The sequence below is a fragment of the Bactrocera neohumeralis genome, chromosome 6, assembly GCF_024586455.1.
Source record: "Bactrocera neohumeralis isolate Rockhampton chromosome 6, APGP_CSIRO_Bneo_wtdbg2-racon-allhic-juicebox.fasta_v2, whole genome shotgun sequence".
Classification (NCBI taxonomy): domain Eukaryota; kingdom Metazoa; phylum Arthropoda; class Insecta; order Diptera; family Tephritidae; genus Bactrocera; species Bactrocera neohumeralis.
This window is the reverse complement of record NC_065923.1, coordinates 70,791,435-70,809,838: the sequence shown is the minus strand read 5'-3', so window position 1 is coordinate 70,809,838 and position 18,404 is coordinate 70,791,435. Positions and strand designations below refer to the sequence as shown.

The 18,404-nt window shown below is 34.9% G+C and overlaps 1 protein-coding gene across 9 annotated transcripts in view; it reads left to right on the top strand.

Moving 5' to 3' along the window:
• The window catches only part of LOC126763544 (CUGBP Elav-like family member 4), a 955,905-nt gene that overhangs the window by 163,915 nt on the left and 773,586 nt on the right, over window positions 1-18,404 (top strand). For 2 of the 9 annotated variants that reach the window (XM_050481148.1, XM_050481140.1), the window contains exon 2: window positions 17,570-18,353. The exons of the other annotated variants lie outside the window; for them this stretch is intronic. In XM_050481148.1, coding sequence (XP_050337105.1) covers window positions 18,309-18,353 — 45 coding nt within the window. In that variant the 5' untranslated portion in view covers window positions 17,570-18,308. The remainder of the gene's footprint in view (window positions 1-17,569; window positions 18,354-18,404) is intronic. 9 annotated transcript variants of the gene reach the window in all.

The window sequence follows — 18,404 nt, the reverse complement described above, 5'->3', positions numbered from 1 at the left end:
TCAAAGTTTGTTGAAGCGCAATTTCTTTGCTGGTTTTATGCATGAAATGAAAATTCATGCCTGAAAGTATGCAACATTTATGCAAAATCGGAAAATATTAAGAAAAAACTTGCGCGCATACTCACACATGCAAACAGGCTTGTGTGTGTGTGTGTTTGTGCAACGAAATGGAATGTGGGTTAGGCATTGTCAGTTGAATATTGCATTTCCGCATAAGCAATTCGTTTGTTGTGCCTTCTTCGTATGCTTTTGGGTTGCGCTAAAGAAATCTAATATTTTCAGTGGTCTCGAAAAATGCATAACTTAAATGAAAATGTATTCATTTAATATATTTTATTTGAATTTGTGCTTTTAGACTTATATTGGACACAAATTTAAATTTTTTTGAAATATTTGAATATATGGATTATCACATATAACTCTATAATCTTCGGTTCGCACAATTATGAATTTTATAATGTTAGTAAAATACTTATTCTATGATAGAAGCTTAAGTTTTGAGCGTCAAGCAGATCTCTTAAAAAATAACAGAAAAAAATTTCTGAACTATTTTACCAAAATGCGCTTAAAGTCAACCCCAGCATAATTTCAAGCACCTTTTGGTAAAATAGCGTCGTTCTAGAAGTATATAATAACCTAAAAAATACAAAAAATTCTTTAACTTCGGTTTTCATAGGAGTAAGAAAGATTTGCATACTTTCAGGAGTTTCAAAAATGTACCAATAACATATTTGTAGGTATCATTCGGTAAATTACGGTCCTTCTAGATCTAAAATAAATAAAATACCAAAAAAGTTATCTACTTTCAGTTTTCAATGGAGTAAAAAAAGGTGCATATTTTTAGGAGCTTCAATAATGTAGTTTTTTAATAAGAAATAAAATTTTTGTATAAAAAACTAAAGCAAACACTAGCAAATTATGCTCAAGATACGTGTTTTCATTAGTTCGAACTTTAAGAAAAAGTGAGAAAAAACATAAAATTTTCTAGCATACCTTTAGGCCGACCACACCCATATGCGCTGACTTTCCACCGTGTCAATTGCCTTGGTTAATAACTTAGCCACAACAGAGACATAAAACAGCTGAGATAATAAAAAAAACTGATAAACCAATCAGAGAAAGGCAAAGCGCTAAGCGCTGCACAAAAAGATAAAGCATACACAAAGGCTGATAAGCATGAAAAAAGCGCAAAATTGTTGTGCGCATACAAATTTTCGCCGCTATGCAGTTGAGTGGCGCAACGAGCTGGGTTAGATGCTAGGCAAAAAATTTGCAAAATATGACACTTAAAAAAGGTGAAAAAAGAAAACAGAAAATCTACAACAAGACGCAGGGCAATAGAGTTGTTGACCAGCGGCGCTTAGACAGCTTGTGTTGCAGCCACAAGCATTCCTTAGTTTCACACAGGCTTGCGTTTCTTTTTCTGATTTTTTTTATACAGCCAGGCCGCAAAGGCAAGCCATTGGGCGCTGTCTGCCGGCCTAGTTGGTTAGCCAGTTAGAGGTCTGCGCTTGGTCGGCAGCGTTGGCGGCGTATTCAAAGCAGTTAAAATGCCTGTCAGTAGACAGCGATTTGGTCAGGAAAAAAGCACGAAATTCGAAAAATGAAAGCAGCCGAAATGTTGCTAGGAAAAAATGCCATCGTCGGCAGCATAGTGCGCATTTTTCCGTAGCTTGCTTGCCTGTCTTTGCTGCGCCTTCAATATACATACATATGTGTGTGTGTGTGTGTCAAGCATGTGATTCTCTTTGGCCTCTACGTCATTGTGCGCGCTTCCCTTGTATGCGTCGTTATGCTTTCATGCCTTTCCTTTCCTTCGCCTGTGTACGCTTATGCGGCGGCTTGATTAATTGCCGACTGCGGTTAAAAATTTCTGCTGATTTTGCTAGTTTGGACACTACACCCACCGCAACTAGGCCGCGCACCATGCAAGCGCACTTAGTTATACGCCCAATAGGCGGTTAAGCGCTCTTATGAGGTTCACGGGAATTTTAGGCATATTTTTAGCTAACGCAAGCAAAACTATTTTATAATATATTTCGGCTTTGTAGCAAATAATTTATGTCTCCGCTGGCGCGTTGAACGTGAAAAGATATGAGATATTTTTGATAGTAAATATGTATATGTATGTAGGTGTATGCGTGCGCTTTGAGATACATATGATTTATTAGAATTTCATTTAAAGTGATAAAGTGGCAAGATATTGAGATTGTACTGCAATGGGGAGCTTCGCCAAGAGGAAGTGAGCTTCTTATATTTAAAGTGAAACTAATTTTCTTCATTACTTGTATTAGAGATTTCGCTATATGGTAAAATTTAGGCTAAGAAAGGTTTATTTCGTAGGCCAATAAGCTACGCATAGTCCAGTTTTGGTTCTTTGCGATATCAGCTGGAGTTCAGTTACTAGGTCCTTGAGAAGCAGTATTTTTTTAGGTTGCCTGCGCTTGACATGATTTTTAACAGACTTTGTGGCCTCCTTATCGATACCTCCTCCAGTGTGTCATACCGTGGGGACCCCAGATGCTTACAGCGTAGTCTTGCCAATGCAGGACAAGTGGAGAAGAGTTGCTTCATTGTTTCCATGATGCCTTGCTCTAGACATTTCCTGCAGTGTTTTCTATTTCAGCCTTCAGCCCTTTTCTTCTGGCTCGTGTCACCATCGGATATTGACCAGTTAGTATTCCTATCATGTTTCTACAGTCTTTTCTATCAAATGCCAATAATAATTTTGTGTATTTCCGATTTTATTTTATGCGACTTTTGCAGTTTTGCACCCATGTAGCTCCATCAGGTTTTGGTGTTCATTGCCACGCTTCTGTTCAGGTAATATTTAAAATATTCAAAGCATTGTAAGCCAATTTCATAACTTTATGCGTAAAGCAAATATAATTGAATATATTTTCTCTGGCTGCCATTTACATTCTGAGTCACAATAACCTCCATTCTATCTTTAATTAATTTGTTTTCGGTTCACAGCGCCATCTATGTGTTAATTTTCTACATTCATGCTTTCGTAAGCTTTTAAGCGATCTTAAAGTTAAGAAAGCTACCCAAATTCGATACCTTTTTGGCTGGTTCATATTTTGAAGTCCCCAAATAATATATGAGTTAATGTAGAAGAAAAAAAATACTTCATGAAATCGTTTACTTCACTCCTCCTACCAATTAATTTTTAAGAAAACAGCTAAGCGAAATCCGCTGAAAATTAAGCACAACAAAAGTAAGTCGATAAACCGATTAAATGAAATTTTTTTTATGCGGCAGCATAACAGACAACTGAAGAAGCTTTATTTCTACCAACGGATAGTTATTGTTAATAAATCCGCGTCTCCTTTGGGAAATGGAAAAACAAAGAAATGATGAGTAAATGAAGAGAAAGCTGTAAAAAGCCCGTAATGGAAACATAAAAGCTTAAATTAAAAGGGATTGAAAAATTTGATAAAGGAAGGGTAGACTACGCTATAGATTTTCAAATACTTTTTTAGTACTATTTTTAATCGGAATTAAAATAAAAAAAAAATATTAACTTCGGCAGCATCGAAGCTGGATCAAAAACTGATCATCAAGCTGATCATGTATTTTGGAGGATAGATGTATAGAATATAAATTCAGCGAAAGCTGTGAACATGACATCAGATGTTCTGTACCAATAAGCCTAGCTGCTCTTAGAATTTTCTCAACCTGCCTATTCCGTAATGGAAGTTGACAAATCTTGCATCCAAGATGATGAGAGCACCTCTTGGGTATACATTCAGCAATGTAATAGAAAATATTAACACCATTTTATAGTTATAAAGAAGTCTTGAGATAACTTACTTTGAATACGGAAACCAAAAAGCTCAAAGTAAATCTATAAGCACGCTTCGATTAAGGTATCTATAAGGCAATTAAATTAATTCTGTATGAAGTTGAGTTACTGGGTAAGTGCACTTGTAATAAAGTAACTCAGCGGGAGATATAAAACAATGTGAAACGAGAGCGGAAAGTGCTCACAAAAATCACAAAAAATTTGCATTTTACAAGCGCACACAAACGAAACGAGCCAAGTAAGCACAATAACTTAAAGAACCAATAAAGAAAAAAAATACACAACGCCATGCACAGACATATACATATCTATATGCAAGTATAAAGAACACATTTATTGCTGTGTAACAGCGAAAGGGTAAGCCTTTAAGTAAAAAGCGCGCGCGCCACAAAGCATGCAATGCAGCTGCAGAATATTAAGGCGCAATGAGACAGAAATGCAAAAAGGAGTGAACATACAGTAAACATAAAACTCGAGTGCTAGGCGCGCAGCTAAAATGCGCAGTGAGATGCTCGCCGGCAACTGCCTGTGCCACACATATAAATATAAGTGTGGTATGTGTGCATGTGTCTGTCATGTGCGCCGCAAAGTATGCAAAGCGCGCAACCCAAAATGTTCTGAAGAAGTTGTGCATATGCAAAAGGCGTAGAGTAAAGTGCATTGCCAACGAGCGCGCCGAAACCGAAATCCACAACCCAAAACGAATTCATGTGTAATTAAAATCCTTTGTAAATTTATGGATATTTCGGTTTGTTTGACGCCTCTCTCTCTTTCTCGTACTTTTGGGTTAGTCTTCTTTAATTGTAGCTACTAGTGGAGTGATTTGAGTGACCCTCAAGGGAATATTTTAAGGAGGCGTTAAAGAGAATGGGGTGGTGTAGATTTGCTGTGAAGAAATACCAAAGCAAAAAGCTAATTCCAAGATGCTTCTTGATTGTTAGTCATAACACAAGTATGACATAACATAATATAACATAACATAACATAGCATAACACAATTTTACATAACTCAACTTTGTTTAAACTGACATGTTCAGTTAAATTAGCTTAATTAGACATCACCTTACTTAGTACAACTTAACTTAGCATATAGCAACATAACTTAACTTAACTTAAACAAACGTCTTTCAGTAAAAACTGATTATTGTAAACTTTAACTTAACTTTCTTTAACTTAATTTTACCTAATTTAACTTAATTTTACTTAAATTTACTAAACTTAATTTAATTTAACATAACTTAACTAAACTTAATTTAATTTTACTTAACTTAACTTAACTTGACTTAACTTAACTTAACTTACCTTAACTTAACTTATCGTATCTTCACTTTACTTAACTTAACATAACTTAACTTAACTTAACTTAACTTAACTTAACTTAACTTAACTAAACTTAACTTAAGCTTACGTTTTTCTGTTAAGCCTGGCAAATATACCTTGTGGAATTTTTTTAAAGCCACATGCCTCCTCTTCTTTTTCCCACTGGCTGTCTTGTGTTGCAACCAATTTTCATATGATGTCTCTTTGCCGGCCTCAAAACGCGAATTTTTTAATGACTACTTCTGAATGTCCTTGTGAGAGTGTCGTACACTATGCGATTGTGGTATGTGGTCCATGCGGTTATCCCACACAGCATGCTTGGTACTTTATTTCAAGCTGCGGGGCCAGCACACCGCACACGCACACACATATACACCGAGAGCTGTAAGCACACGCGCGTTGTAGGCCACGAAAAGGAAAGTAATGTGAGCGAAATGGCTCCCAAGTGCATAACAGGCACTGCACTTACACATAGACAATGACACGTGCGTGCATGTGTGTGTTTGTGTGTATGAAGATGCTTGCAAAGACTTGCCGCTTTTTATATTTAAGCTTGCCGTTCCTCTCTCTATGCTTATTTTGTGCAATTAAACTCAAAATGCGGCTGAGCGTTCTGCACATAGATAACGGTAGTATGCGCGTTGCATTAAGTTGGCGTAACGGCGCTTTATTCCGCTGCCACAGCAAGAGTTAAGCGCATAGGCTCCGGTACGCATGTGTATGTGTGTGAGTTAAACAAATGTTAATGTAAGTAGGCGCAGCAAGAAGCGCAGCGTTGCATTTTTGCTTTTGAGCTTTACGTCGCTTTTTTGTATGTTTTTTTCTTCCGCTGCTTTTTTGTTGTAATTTTTGTTTTTGTAAAAGTACACGATTTTCGCAGGTAAATCGCGTGGCGTCTGCTCGTGATTAATGCCAGCTGACAGTGACAGCTGTAGCCAGCAACAACACAAAAACAAGAAAAAATAATAAAACAACACAGCAACAACAACAACAACGTAAGCAAGCCAATAAAAATAACGATTTACCACATGCTTCGAAAAAAGTGCAAATTGGCTGAGTTGTTGTTGTTGCTAGGCAAATAAAAAAAAATACATATGAAGTGCTGCCTGCGGTTTGCTTCGCCACCCCGCTGCAGCCTTGAACTCCGCTTTATTTACAGCACATGTCTTTACTTGAAAATGTTTCTTCTTTTTTTTGTGATTTTTTTTTTTTTTGAGTTTCGGTTTTATACGCGACTGTAAATTTTTGAGGCGCATTCCGGCAGTTTCGTTTAAAATTTATATATTTTTTTGCAATTTTTTCGCCTCAGAAGCCTCTGTGCTTCGCAGCTGTTCCTTAATTGCTGTTGTTGTTGTTGTTGTTGTTGTTGTTTTACTGGCATTACTATTGGCGGCAATAAAATGGATTTCCTTGCTTTTAAGTAGTTAATTTCTTGCTGCCAACTGCATCCAGCCAACCGTCATCCACAGCGACCATCAGCTATTTTTTAGCGCTTCTTGCAAGCTTTATAAATTTGCGCGTTTAACCGCCGTCATTCCTCACCGGCGCACTGGCATACGTTTTTATGCGCTTTAATCGCCATTAAAGGTAGTAAATAAAAGCAACGCCGCTTGTAAGAGGTACAATAAATATGCTGGCCGTTCGTGCTGCACGTATGGCTGTACATATATATATATATATATGTGTAAGTGTTTGCGGGTGTATATGTATGTGTGTATCTGTTTATGTATGTTTCATGCTTTTAAGTAAGCAGTTGCCGTTGCATATCTGGCATATCTATCTGCCGTAACTGTCTGCAAACCGCAGCTGCTCGGTCGACGTCGGCCGTTTTTCTCTTGCCACGCTCGTATTATTTGTTTGATTGCTGTGGTTTAGAGTTTTAAATCGCGTACTCTCGTGTAGTTATCTCATTTATTGTTGCCTTTAAAGTCTATGAAGTTTACTGTTAATCTTGGGTATTGTAAAAATGCTGAATATTGGTGGCATGTTTTGAAAGCGGTGTATAAAAGTAAGCGATTTCAGCATCTACATAAAACCACGTGATTTGATAATATACATATCGTCACCTAAAATGCAAAATAACGTAATACCATTTTCATGTTTACAGGCGAAGAAAAAGGGATATAATAGAAACAACTCATATTGGAACAAAAGTTGAGTTTTGGTTATTAAATGGTTATATATTGGTTATATGTTGGTTATATATTGGTTATATATTGGTTATATATTGGTTATATATTGGTTATATCTGAGAGCGGAACCTGAAAATTTTACGCTACATATATGTAATAGGTGTTGTAATAGAAAATACACAAACTTTATCAAGACATTTTATTTAGTTCAAATCAATTGTCGACGTATGTTGTTAAGTCTGATTTCAAATATTTCAAATTAGCTTAGGTTAAGTTAATCTGGTAGGCCAATAAGCCACGTATATACCGAAGCCAGATGATGTGCACTTGCTAAGTCCAAGAGGAGTAGTCATAGTTTAGAATGCCTACGCTTGACGCAAATTTTAACAGACTCTGCGGCCTCACTGGCGAAAAATCCAGATTTTAAGTCGATCTAAGCCTTAGTTTTCTCGTCATCACAAATTCGAGAAGATCAGGCAGCTATTTATTTTTTTATTAGAAAATTTTATAATAGTTTCTCTTCGCCTTACAGCTCAAAATATTCAAAAAATAATGCAAACGGGCTAACGTGCGCTCTCTTGCTATAGCTCTAACATTTTCCTGTCGATTTTCCGGCACAATATCTTCTTAATATTTTCATCAGTTGTAGAGGTCGAAGGTTGTCCAGAACTTCTCTCCTCTTGAAGGCTTTGTACTATTCATAGGGTTGTGTTTTTGAATCACTGTGCATTCTTTAACATTCGCTTCGATTCCGCACACGAAATTTGGTAGTTATACAAAATTTTAGACATACTTTCTGTTCGATATTTTTATCGATTTAAGTTATTGTTTAGTATTGGAGTACAGAAAGCTAAACCTTTTCCGGGCTTATTTTTTTAGGGTATTTTAATATAAAGTACCGCTTACACTGCCAATTCACGGAATTATCTTCAAAAAGAAGACACTGACCGTGATTACGTGTGCAGGAAGGAAAAAGGAATTTTAAAAGATAACAGGGCTTCATTTGATTTTTCATTAAACCATTTTATAACAACCTACTTATAGTTGTTTCTTAAAGCTTCCTGCATATTAACCACATATTATGACAAGTCTGTCTTTCTACTAGAGGAGAACAACACCTCCGAAAAAATATGCTTTCGAAGATACCAATATATGTACCTGGTAATGGAATCTTGCAACGGCTTAAAGTTTTGGGCCAGTCAACATCTAAAAGAATAGATGTTGAAACTTTAATCTCATGGTAAGAAAAATGGATTCGAATTTTCCTTGCCAAGCTTTAGTAAGCTGTTATTTGGATGTAAAATGTCGGTTACTGTTCCAAACTTCGAAATCACTTTCAGCAAATGCACACTGACGGTGATACTGGTTGCTCTTACTGCATGAAAGGGGAAGGGAAAAAGGTATCTTAAACAATATAAAAGCTGGACAAGTATGCAAAAACTTAGCCTAATTTACTTTTATTCTGGCCTTAGGCTTATTTTGATACTAATTTTCAAGTAGAGTCGTTTTCAAGAGATATAACAAGAGAATCGCATATGTCGATAAGCAAAATGGCTTTATTTGGATATTAGTTCGAGAAATAAGGCCGCCTATCTTTTTTAAATATGCGCTGTGAGACCATGGAAAAGGTTTATATACAATAAGAACCATATAAAGACGAAATACTAACATTTCATTACTTTTTATACCCTGCACAAAGTGTCACAGTTTTTGAGATATTAAACTGATATTTCGCACAGTTTATTTTCTCACCAAGATGCTGCTTATTTGTCGAAATCGTCGAGATGAGAACACTATAGCATATAGCTGCCATACAAACTGGCCGATTAAAATCATGTGCTTGTAGGGAAAACTTTACCGTTTGACAATATATTTTTACGAAATTTTACATGATTTATTATCCTATACTATGGTATAATCTCTGTAGAAAAACGTTCAGATCAGACCACTATAGCATATATATCTGCCATACAAACTGATCGTTCAAAATCAAGATTAAGTTTATTTTATCGCTTTTAATGCTAAGAGAAACGTAGCTGTGCAGAGTGTCACAGCTTTGGTGTGCCCGATGTTAAAGTTTTTTCTTTTTTCAGTGCAGAAGAACGCAAACAAAAATAATAAAATGGACTAATTTAAAATTAGCTCCATTTTTCCTCATTCAAATAAAATTGCAACAAGCTGCAGATCCTTTGGAAAAATAAATACATTTCCCACACATAACAAAGGCTTATAGGCAATTTGAAAAATTAATATAAACTCAGCAATTTGGCTGCAAAAGCTATGAATATTTCCGAATCAACCAACAGTGGTTGTATATGTGTTTGTATGCATCTACTCATATTATATGCGAAAGCTTGCAGCTGCAACAAAATAGTTATTTTTAGTACATATGAGTAGAATAGTTGTAGGAACATGCAGTTATTTACATATAGATATATATTTAGTGGTTAACCGAACTCAGCGGTCAGCAAAAGCAATCAAATAAAATGCATAAAAATTTTTGCATATTTCAATTTCCATATTGTGGCTGCAGCGAGACAATGCAACAATTTTTTGTTTACTATATTTGCTTTTAGAAAAGGAAATCTAGCGAAGCTGGTGGCATCAAAACATTTTTTGCGGCATATAGCTGACTTTTTCGGCAAAACAGGGGCTAAGTTGAAAAAACACTAATATGCATACAAAGAAAATTTGAAGTATTGCAAAATAAATTCGTGCGCCACAAATTTTTATTATTGCAAATGGGGGACTTTGCAAGCGCAATGAAAAAATATATTTTCAAAGCTAAAAAAGTTAAAAAAAGATGAACGCATCAAATGGCCAACTCACTGACCGTCAGTACTACAGCATGCGTGGCATAACCGCGTCGATTTCAACTGTGGTGCCTCGAGTTCCGGCAGCTGTTGCTATCGCGCCATTTGCAAAAATTTCGCTGGAATTTTGTGTTGTTTTTTTAGTTATTTATTGAATATTAATATATTTTCTGCGTTGAATCTGCGACTACGATGTCAGAAGCAGGATATTTTTGTTGAAGCGCAGTCAGCCGTGTATGATTTTATAAATATGACTGATTGGGTTTTATTTCTGGTTTATTTTTTGTTGATATATGGTGTGTTTTTCATAGGAATAGTTGTTTTTAAATTGCTGGAACACTGATATGAGAGAAGGTTATAAAAGCTTAGAATTTCTTTAAATGTATATACTTTTCTTGAAAATTATACGCTCTAAAATAGTGATACTTTAGCAGAGACGAAGTCAAAGTCTCAGTTAATGGAAAAATAAGCATGAATGAGTAACCTTGTTTTGCGCGAACGCAATGTGGAAAATTGTATGTTGGAAAATAATAGTAAACCACATGAAAAGTCCTTTACTCAACAACGAGTGCTAACATTTTTCCACGAAAACCTTAAAAGAAATTTACAAGAATGACATATAGCCTTAATTTAATATTTTTCTCACCTTAACCAACAATATTTTAATACTCCCTAAAAGTATGCAACAATAATTTCACTTACCCATTGCTAAAAAGTGCATTTTTTTATAAATACACTTTTCGGCGTCGGCACTTCATAATTCAAACATATATCCGCCGCCTGCGTTGTGCCGCGGAAGCAACACTTTTCGATTATTTTCCTACAGCCTTTGGTGTCAAGCGTTTTTACACATTATTGGCAGCAGCTTCCGCCGCCAATTCGGCAAAGCATTTGCGTTGTTATTTCAGCCAATACGCTTCGCAAATTTTTGCATAAGCATAAAAAACGCTTTGCACCCCAGTCAGGAAACGATTGTTTGCCAAACCGGATGTCGATTGCTATGCAATATTTTTTCTGCCACTTTACTGCTGGCGTTTGTTGTTCAAGTGCGACGCATATGTTGTAAGCGAAATAAGCGTTGCTAAAAGCCTTCCATTTTTTGTTTTAGTTACAATTTTTATTTTGTTTGTTTTTTTGTAGCACTGTAATTTTAATTTATTACATTAAATATATTTATGTGAATTTTATTGCACAATTTTATGCAATAATTTAAAAAGTTTCCGCCGACGCTTGTGTGTAATTTTTGCAGAATTTGCTGTTAATATTTTGCCTAACAAAAAAACCTTTGCATTGACATATTTCATATGACAGGAAATTGGGAAAAAAAATGTTGATAAATATTACTTTTACGTGTGTGTCATAAATATTATTGCCAATAAAGGTAATAAATTAAAATTGACGCGCTATACGCAACGCACATGCGCACAGCACTCATTGGTGCGGCAGATTACTCATACGCCACGTAGCACTTCCACCACCTTCAGCTGGTTACTCATACGCCATGTAGCAGTAACACAGTATTCAGCTGGCTACTCATACGCCATGCAGCACTTCCACTACCTTGAGCTGGTTACTCATACGCCTTGCCTATCTCTACTACCTGTGTCGTACAAAATGGTTTGGTTGCTCATACGCGCTGTATAACTCTATAACTCGTGCTGAATACGCACGAAACCTTGCTTTGACAGCTATCAACAGCTCAAGCGTTTGTATGCATATGAATATATATTTACAGCAGTAAATATGCACATTTATGCCTGTTGAAATTTTTATGGCTTTTATCACAGTGTGCATATGAAAGTGCTTACAACAACAATTACTTATATTTAAATGCTCACAAATGAGTAATCTTAACACAAATAACCATCGCAAGCCACTCACGCACACAAATACACAGCACTCTGCTACTCGCACTTGCGCAGTTCCTTCGCAACACCTGCTCTACGCACAGCGTATCTTAATTGATTGATGTCCTTGAGTTCGGAAATACCATTGGGAGCAAAAATTGTTGCTGCAGGCGCTGAGCTGTAAATTGTTTTCGACTGCTGACTGCCTGCCTACCAGCTCGCCTGCCGGCTTTTGCATATTGAGCAGCTCATGAGCTCGCCAGGCTGCTTTGAGCGGCATTGAATTGTGTTGTGCGTGAAATTATTTGAGCACAGTGCGCACCGAGGGGAATTCATCACTTTAAGTGCTTCACCACATAAGTGAAAATGTTGAATTTTTAATGTCAGCTTATGAATATGCAGACATTTGAATAATTGCAAATTTGTGCTCTGCCTCTCACACACACACACACATAAACACGGCGGTTTGTGTGTGCTGGAATTGTTTGTGAAACGTGCTTGCGTGCAATTATGAAATGTATTCGAAATGTTTCCGAAATAAATTACCTTTCTCTAATGTAATTGAATGCGCATCAACATAATTTTGTGCTAACGGCATATAGGCATGCAGTTGAGCGCACAGCTTCATTTGCATTGAAATGTGTTGTTGAAATACTTGTCTAATTTACTAAGTGTGCTATTTAGAACAAAATGTGGTTAAACAAATAAAGATAAATGCAAATAAACACTATATTGTGTATGACTCAATAAATAATATAATAAATTCTTTTTAGCCTAATATATATTAATTGATTCGTGTATGGCATGGATGTATAAACCAAAAATTTCAGTCCGTGATTTCTGCAAGTATAACGAAACACAGTTTCCTTGCATTAGAAAAACAGTTTGCTGTAAATTGTAAGCTGATTTATGCCTTAAAAAATTTCACTTTGGGGTTTTAACTATATATATAATTTAGTGTATACATATACAATAGTTCAAATACAATTCTTTTTGTCAAAGCATATGCCTTAGGCGTGTTTAGCAGCTATTCTTTTCCTCAACTCGATTTATGCCATACCTTCCTAGAATCATAGATTTTTGTTTGGGTCTACACTATAAAATATTTCTGTCTCTATTTTTTTTCGTTTTTTAAATTCAAATTTAATTTCTAACTGTTAATTTTTTCCAAAATTATATATTTTGTCTTAAAGCGCTTAAATGTAGGCAATGTATTTTTTGTTTAAAGTTAAAAATGCTCACACATTAATTTTTTTTTATATTATTTTAAGTGTAAAACACTCACAGAAACCTTTGTTTTTTACTTTTTCAAAATCTAATAATTGTTTCTTGCTTTTAAGACAGTTAATTTTTACCGAAATAACATATTTTGTTTTGAAGCGCCTAAAGGTGGGCAACGTCTATCTTATTTCAGGTAAAAGGTACTCACATAGGTGAAAGAAGTTGTTCAAATAATCTGATATCTAGTTTTTTTAAACTTTTCAAATATCTTATTTAGTGTTGTAGTTTCATACCAAATATACAAAATTGCTTCTGCTTTTTTACCTTTAATACAATTTTAGTTTTTTCCTAAACGACACCTTTCGTTTTGAAGCATCTTCAGGTAGACAACATATATTTTATTTTAGGTTAGAAGTGTTCACAGAGATTTAAAAATAGCTCTTTTTATACTCTCGCAACAATGTTGCTAACGAGAGTATTATAGTTTTGTTCACATAACGGTTGTTTGTAAGTCCTAAAACTAAAAGAGTCAGATATAGGGTTATATATACCAAAGTGATCAGGGCGACGAGTAGAGTCGAAATCCGGATGTCTGTCTGTCCGTCCGTCCGTCTGTCCGTGCAAGCTGTAACTTGATCATGATGAAACTTGGTACACGTATTTCTTGGCTGCATGAGAAGGTTAAGTTCGAAGATGGGCAAAATCGGTCCACTGCCACGCCCACAAAATGGCGGAAACCGAAAATCTATAAAGTGTCATAACTAAGCCATAAATAAAGATATTAAAGTGAAATTTGGCACAAAGGATCGCATTAGGGAGGGGCATATGTGGACGCAATTTTTTTGGAAAAGTGGGCGTGGCCCCGCCCCCTACTAAGTTTTTTGTACATATCTCGGAAACTACTATAGCTATGTCAACCAAACTCTACACAGTCGTTTTCTTCAGGCATTTCCATATACAGTTCAAAAATGGAAGAAATCGGATAATAACCACGCCCACCTCCCATACAAAGGTTATGTTGAAAATCACTAAAAGTGCGTTAACCGACTAACAAAAAACGTCAGAACCACTAAATTTTACGGAAGAAATGGCAGAAGGAAGCTGCACCCACGCTTTTTTAAAAAAATGAAAACGGGGGTGGCCTCGCCCACTTATGGACTAAAAACCATATCTCAGGAACTACTAGACCGATTTCAATGAAATTCGGTATATAATATTTTCTTAACACCCTGATGACATGTACGAAATATGGGTGAAATCGGTTCGCAACCACGCCTTCTTCCAATATAAAGCTATTTTGAATTCCATCTGATGCCCTCTCTGTATAATACGAGTATAAACATTAGGAACCAATGATGATAGCGGAATAAAACTTTACAAAAATACGGTATTTGAAAAATATGTAAATGACGTATTATGAAATCTCGATTATCACTTTACCATGCGAGAGTATAAAATGTTCGGTGACACCCGAACTTAGCCCTTCCTTACTTGTTCTTCTTTAACTTAGTGTATTTACATAATGTAAGATTGTGTTGTTTTTAAGTTTTATAGCTTCATTCTAGCCATATAAACTTTTTGTCAGCAGTTTTGGATGTTATAAATCATTCGTTAATATTTGAATATTATTTTCATATAAAGCCTGCCTTTTTTCATTTGCTTTTGTTGAATCTTTGCATGCATATACATATGTATTTAAACTGTTCGTGCGGTTATTGATCTAGCCAGCGTTTCATGACTTTAAACGATAAAAAAAGAAATAATAATAAAAATATAAAAATATGTAAGAAAAATGTTTAAAATACTAAATATAAAAATGTCATGAATATAAAAAAAATATAAAAATAACCTAAGTCTTCAAATACTTAAATTTATTTGCCTGATTTACTGACTTCCTGAGTTCTCAAGTTGTTCAAGACATTTTTGTGTTAAATTGTCTGACTCTATATGTGTATCACAACACAGTCAGATCGCTTACCTACCCAGACAACATAATGTTTATTGTTTTGAGCAACCTGTAAAGTTAGTACTTCATAGCTCTGTATATGTATGGTTCATTGAGCAAACGTTAATCGAAGTTCAATTTTTGTTTAAAAACAAGAGCATCCTTATGCCAAATCTTCCTTATGTCAACTCGAACATATAGTTAATGAACTTTTGAAACAACTTATATTTGAGAAGTATAGTTTCAGGAGTTAGATAATTTTTTCTTATGAGAAATTCACTCGCCATTGTATTTTGCTATAATGATAAACTAACGAAATTTATGTAGAACCAAACTGAACTAACGACATTTAAGTAGTATTATAGTAAATAGCATTAACTAAACAAATATTGACACCATTGCTGTGAAAAACGATAGTCATTTGTCTTCAGAAAAATGGCAGCTCTGACAATATTATTGAAGGTATACTTTTAGGCGCTTATTTTCCTTTAAGTATATATTAATTTCTGATACAAATAGCGACTTCTAAATATTTTAAATACTTGCTATAAATATGAACTTGTGGAAACGCAGATTGGTAATATAAAATTTAAAAATTTTGTTGTATGAACTTTGGCAAAAGATGGCAAGTTTTTAATATTTTGTTTTGAAACAGATAATATGAAATTCTGAAACTGACATTAATGCCCAAACATTTGCTAGAATTATGAACTTCTGAAACAAGTAACAATCTGTAAGAGTTTCTTACAAATATGAACTTCTCAAACAGGTATCAATCTCTAAACATTTCTTAAAAACATAAACTTCTGAAATCGGTAATAATCTGTAAACATTTTTCACAAATATGAACTTATGAAATACAATTAAGTATACACACCCAAAAAATATGACAATTTTGGTATGAATTTGAACTTCTGAAACAGATGCTAGAAATATGAATTTCTTTTATAGCGATTTCTAAACATCTGCTTAAAATATGAACTTCTGAAACAGGTTTCAGTTTCTAAACATTTTCTTGAAATTTGAACTTCTGAAACAGGTTTCAGTTTCTAAACATTTTCTTGAAATTTGAACTTTTGAAACAGGCCACTAATTTTAATGCAAAGCAAGATTCTTTATAATTTTCAATTACAAATCATTTTGTATACAAAAAATTTATTGTTGAAAACTAGATTAATTACTGAATGCTATTTTTTTAATATAGTAAATATTTTTCTGATTTCCACCAATGATCGAGTTATTATTTTAAGTTTGTTAATGCAATTCTTTATTAAGACATGCATGTTTATACAAAAAATATGTAATTTACCTATATATTGGGTAGTCGAGAAAGTCTCTTCGTATTTCCAATCAAACTTCAACATATTTTTATATATTTATAATGACTTTTTCGACTACCAAATACATGTATATATATATGTATATTATTTTGTCTACAACTTTTCATAAAAAAATACATATATTAATAAAGAAAGGTAAGTGGAAAACTTAAATCATATTGTAATCTTCTCTTGATGTTGTTTGAATATTTATAACTATATATGTATGTATATGTGTTAAGTGGGGGGTTTGTTAAGAAATTTCTTTGTATTTTTATAAAAAACACAATATATGTGTATAAAATTCGGGTATAAGTAAATTTTTATAAATCATAAATGTTTTAAGTACAAGCAATACTGTATTGTAAGTAATAAAAATCTCTAAAGGCATAAAAAATAAAGGAGAATACTGCAAGCAGCAGCAGAGCAGCTAACTACCAGCCGGTTACTAAGCCAAAAGCAGGTAGTCTAAACTATACTCTCCTCTAACAGGAGGTTGAAATCTTGATGTTGTTGTTGTTGTTGATGTTTACATAAAATAATAAAAATAAAACAAAAATTACTTGATGTTGTTGCTAATATTTAATGTCATTGATGTTGTTGGTGTTGAATGTTGTTGTTGTTAAGCATATAACTATGAGAAATGTTAAAAAAATTGTAAAAATATTTTATAATAAATAAAGCAAATATAAAAAATATATGTAAGTAAGTTATACAAAAATGTTGTATTATTTTTCAAAACTCTCGTTGTTGTTATATTTTTGTCAACTTGCGCAAAAAAATTAAAAGAAATTAGCGGTGTTTTAATTTACTCAACTTAAATGTCATTATACTGTTGTACAATTAAATATATCTAAATGTGTATGTATGTATTGATATCTATGTGTTTATTTCAATTTCTTGATGTTGTTTCTCAATGTTGTATTGCTGTTCAGATAAAATACGGCAAAGCAAGCGCTGTCGCTCAGCGCTGCCTGGAAATGAGTCAAACTTGCCGCATTTGTTGTTGTGTGTTACTTTTTCTCATAACCAACCAGCACTGCATAAGTTGTTGTTGCGCTACAAGCAAACAACCAAACCAAACAACTGTATAAACAGACACGCAAATGAGCTTGCAAACATATTTATTTAGCTCCTTTCTACGCATTAAACATTTCATTGCAGATAGCCGCAACGACGAGGCCATTAGTTGCGAGTGGCCATAGTAACAACAACAACAACAGCAGCAGTAGCCGTAGCAGCAAACACTGCAGTGGTCAAAGCTACAGCTTAAGCATGAGCACCAACAACAACAACAGCCTCAGTGCCGGTCATAGCAGACGTCTACAGCCTTATGACTTGAATATGGCGCGCCTGCAGCAGCAGCAGCAGCAACCAGCAACAACAACAGCAATTCACAGCGTTGCAGCTTGGTGCCACGCAACCGCAGACAACGTTGTTGCACGTGCTGCAATTGCAGCAAATGCGACAATTTATAAGACAGCGTCAACAAGCACGACTGCAGCAGCAACAACAACAACATCAACAGCAATACATACAGCAACAACAACAACAAATTAAACTTAAATACCAACAACAACAAAGTTTGCAACAACACAAACTCTTGTTGCCCATAAATTTAATGTCGCGCCTTGCGAACTGTTTCGGTGGTAGTCGTGTAGCTAGTCGTAATCGTGCTTGTAGTAATCGTGAAGTGTCCGCGACGGCGGCTACCGCCAGCCCCGGTAATAATGATAATGCGCTAACAACAACAACAACAACAACTAAAACAACGTCATCATTTCAAAAATCCATTGTTAAGCTTTGCTAACAATCAGTAAACTCAACGTCGACGGCACCGGCTGCCGTTGGCGTTGACGCAAATGCGCCGATAAAGTCGTCAAATGCGGGCAACGTTGACAAAATGGCAGAGATATCAGGGGAGCGGGAAAGTGAAGCAGAGCTGAAGGTAGGTTACTTGCTTATATATTTTAAAAATGAAGATAAGGTATTATGTAGG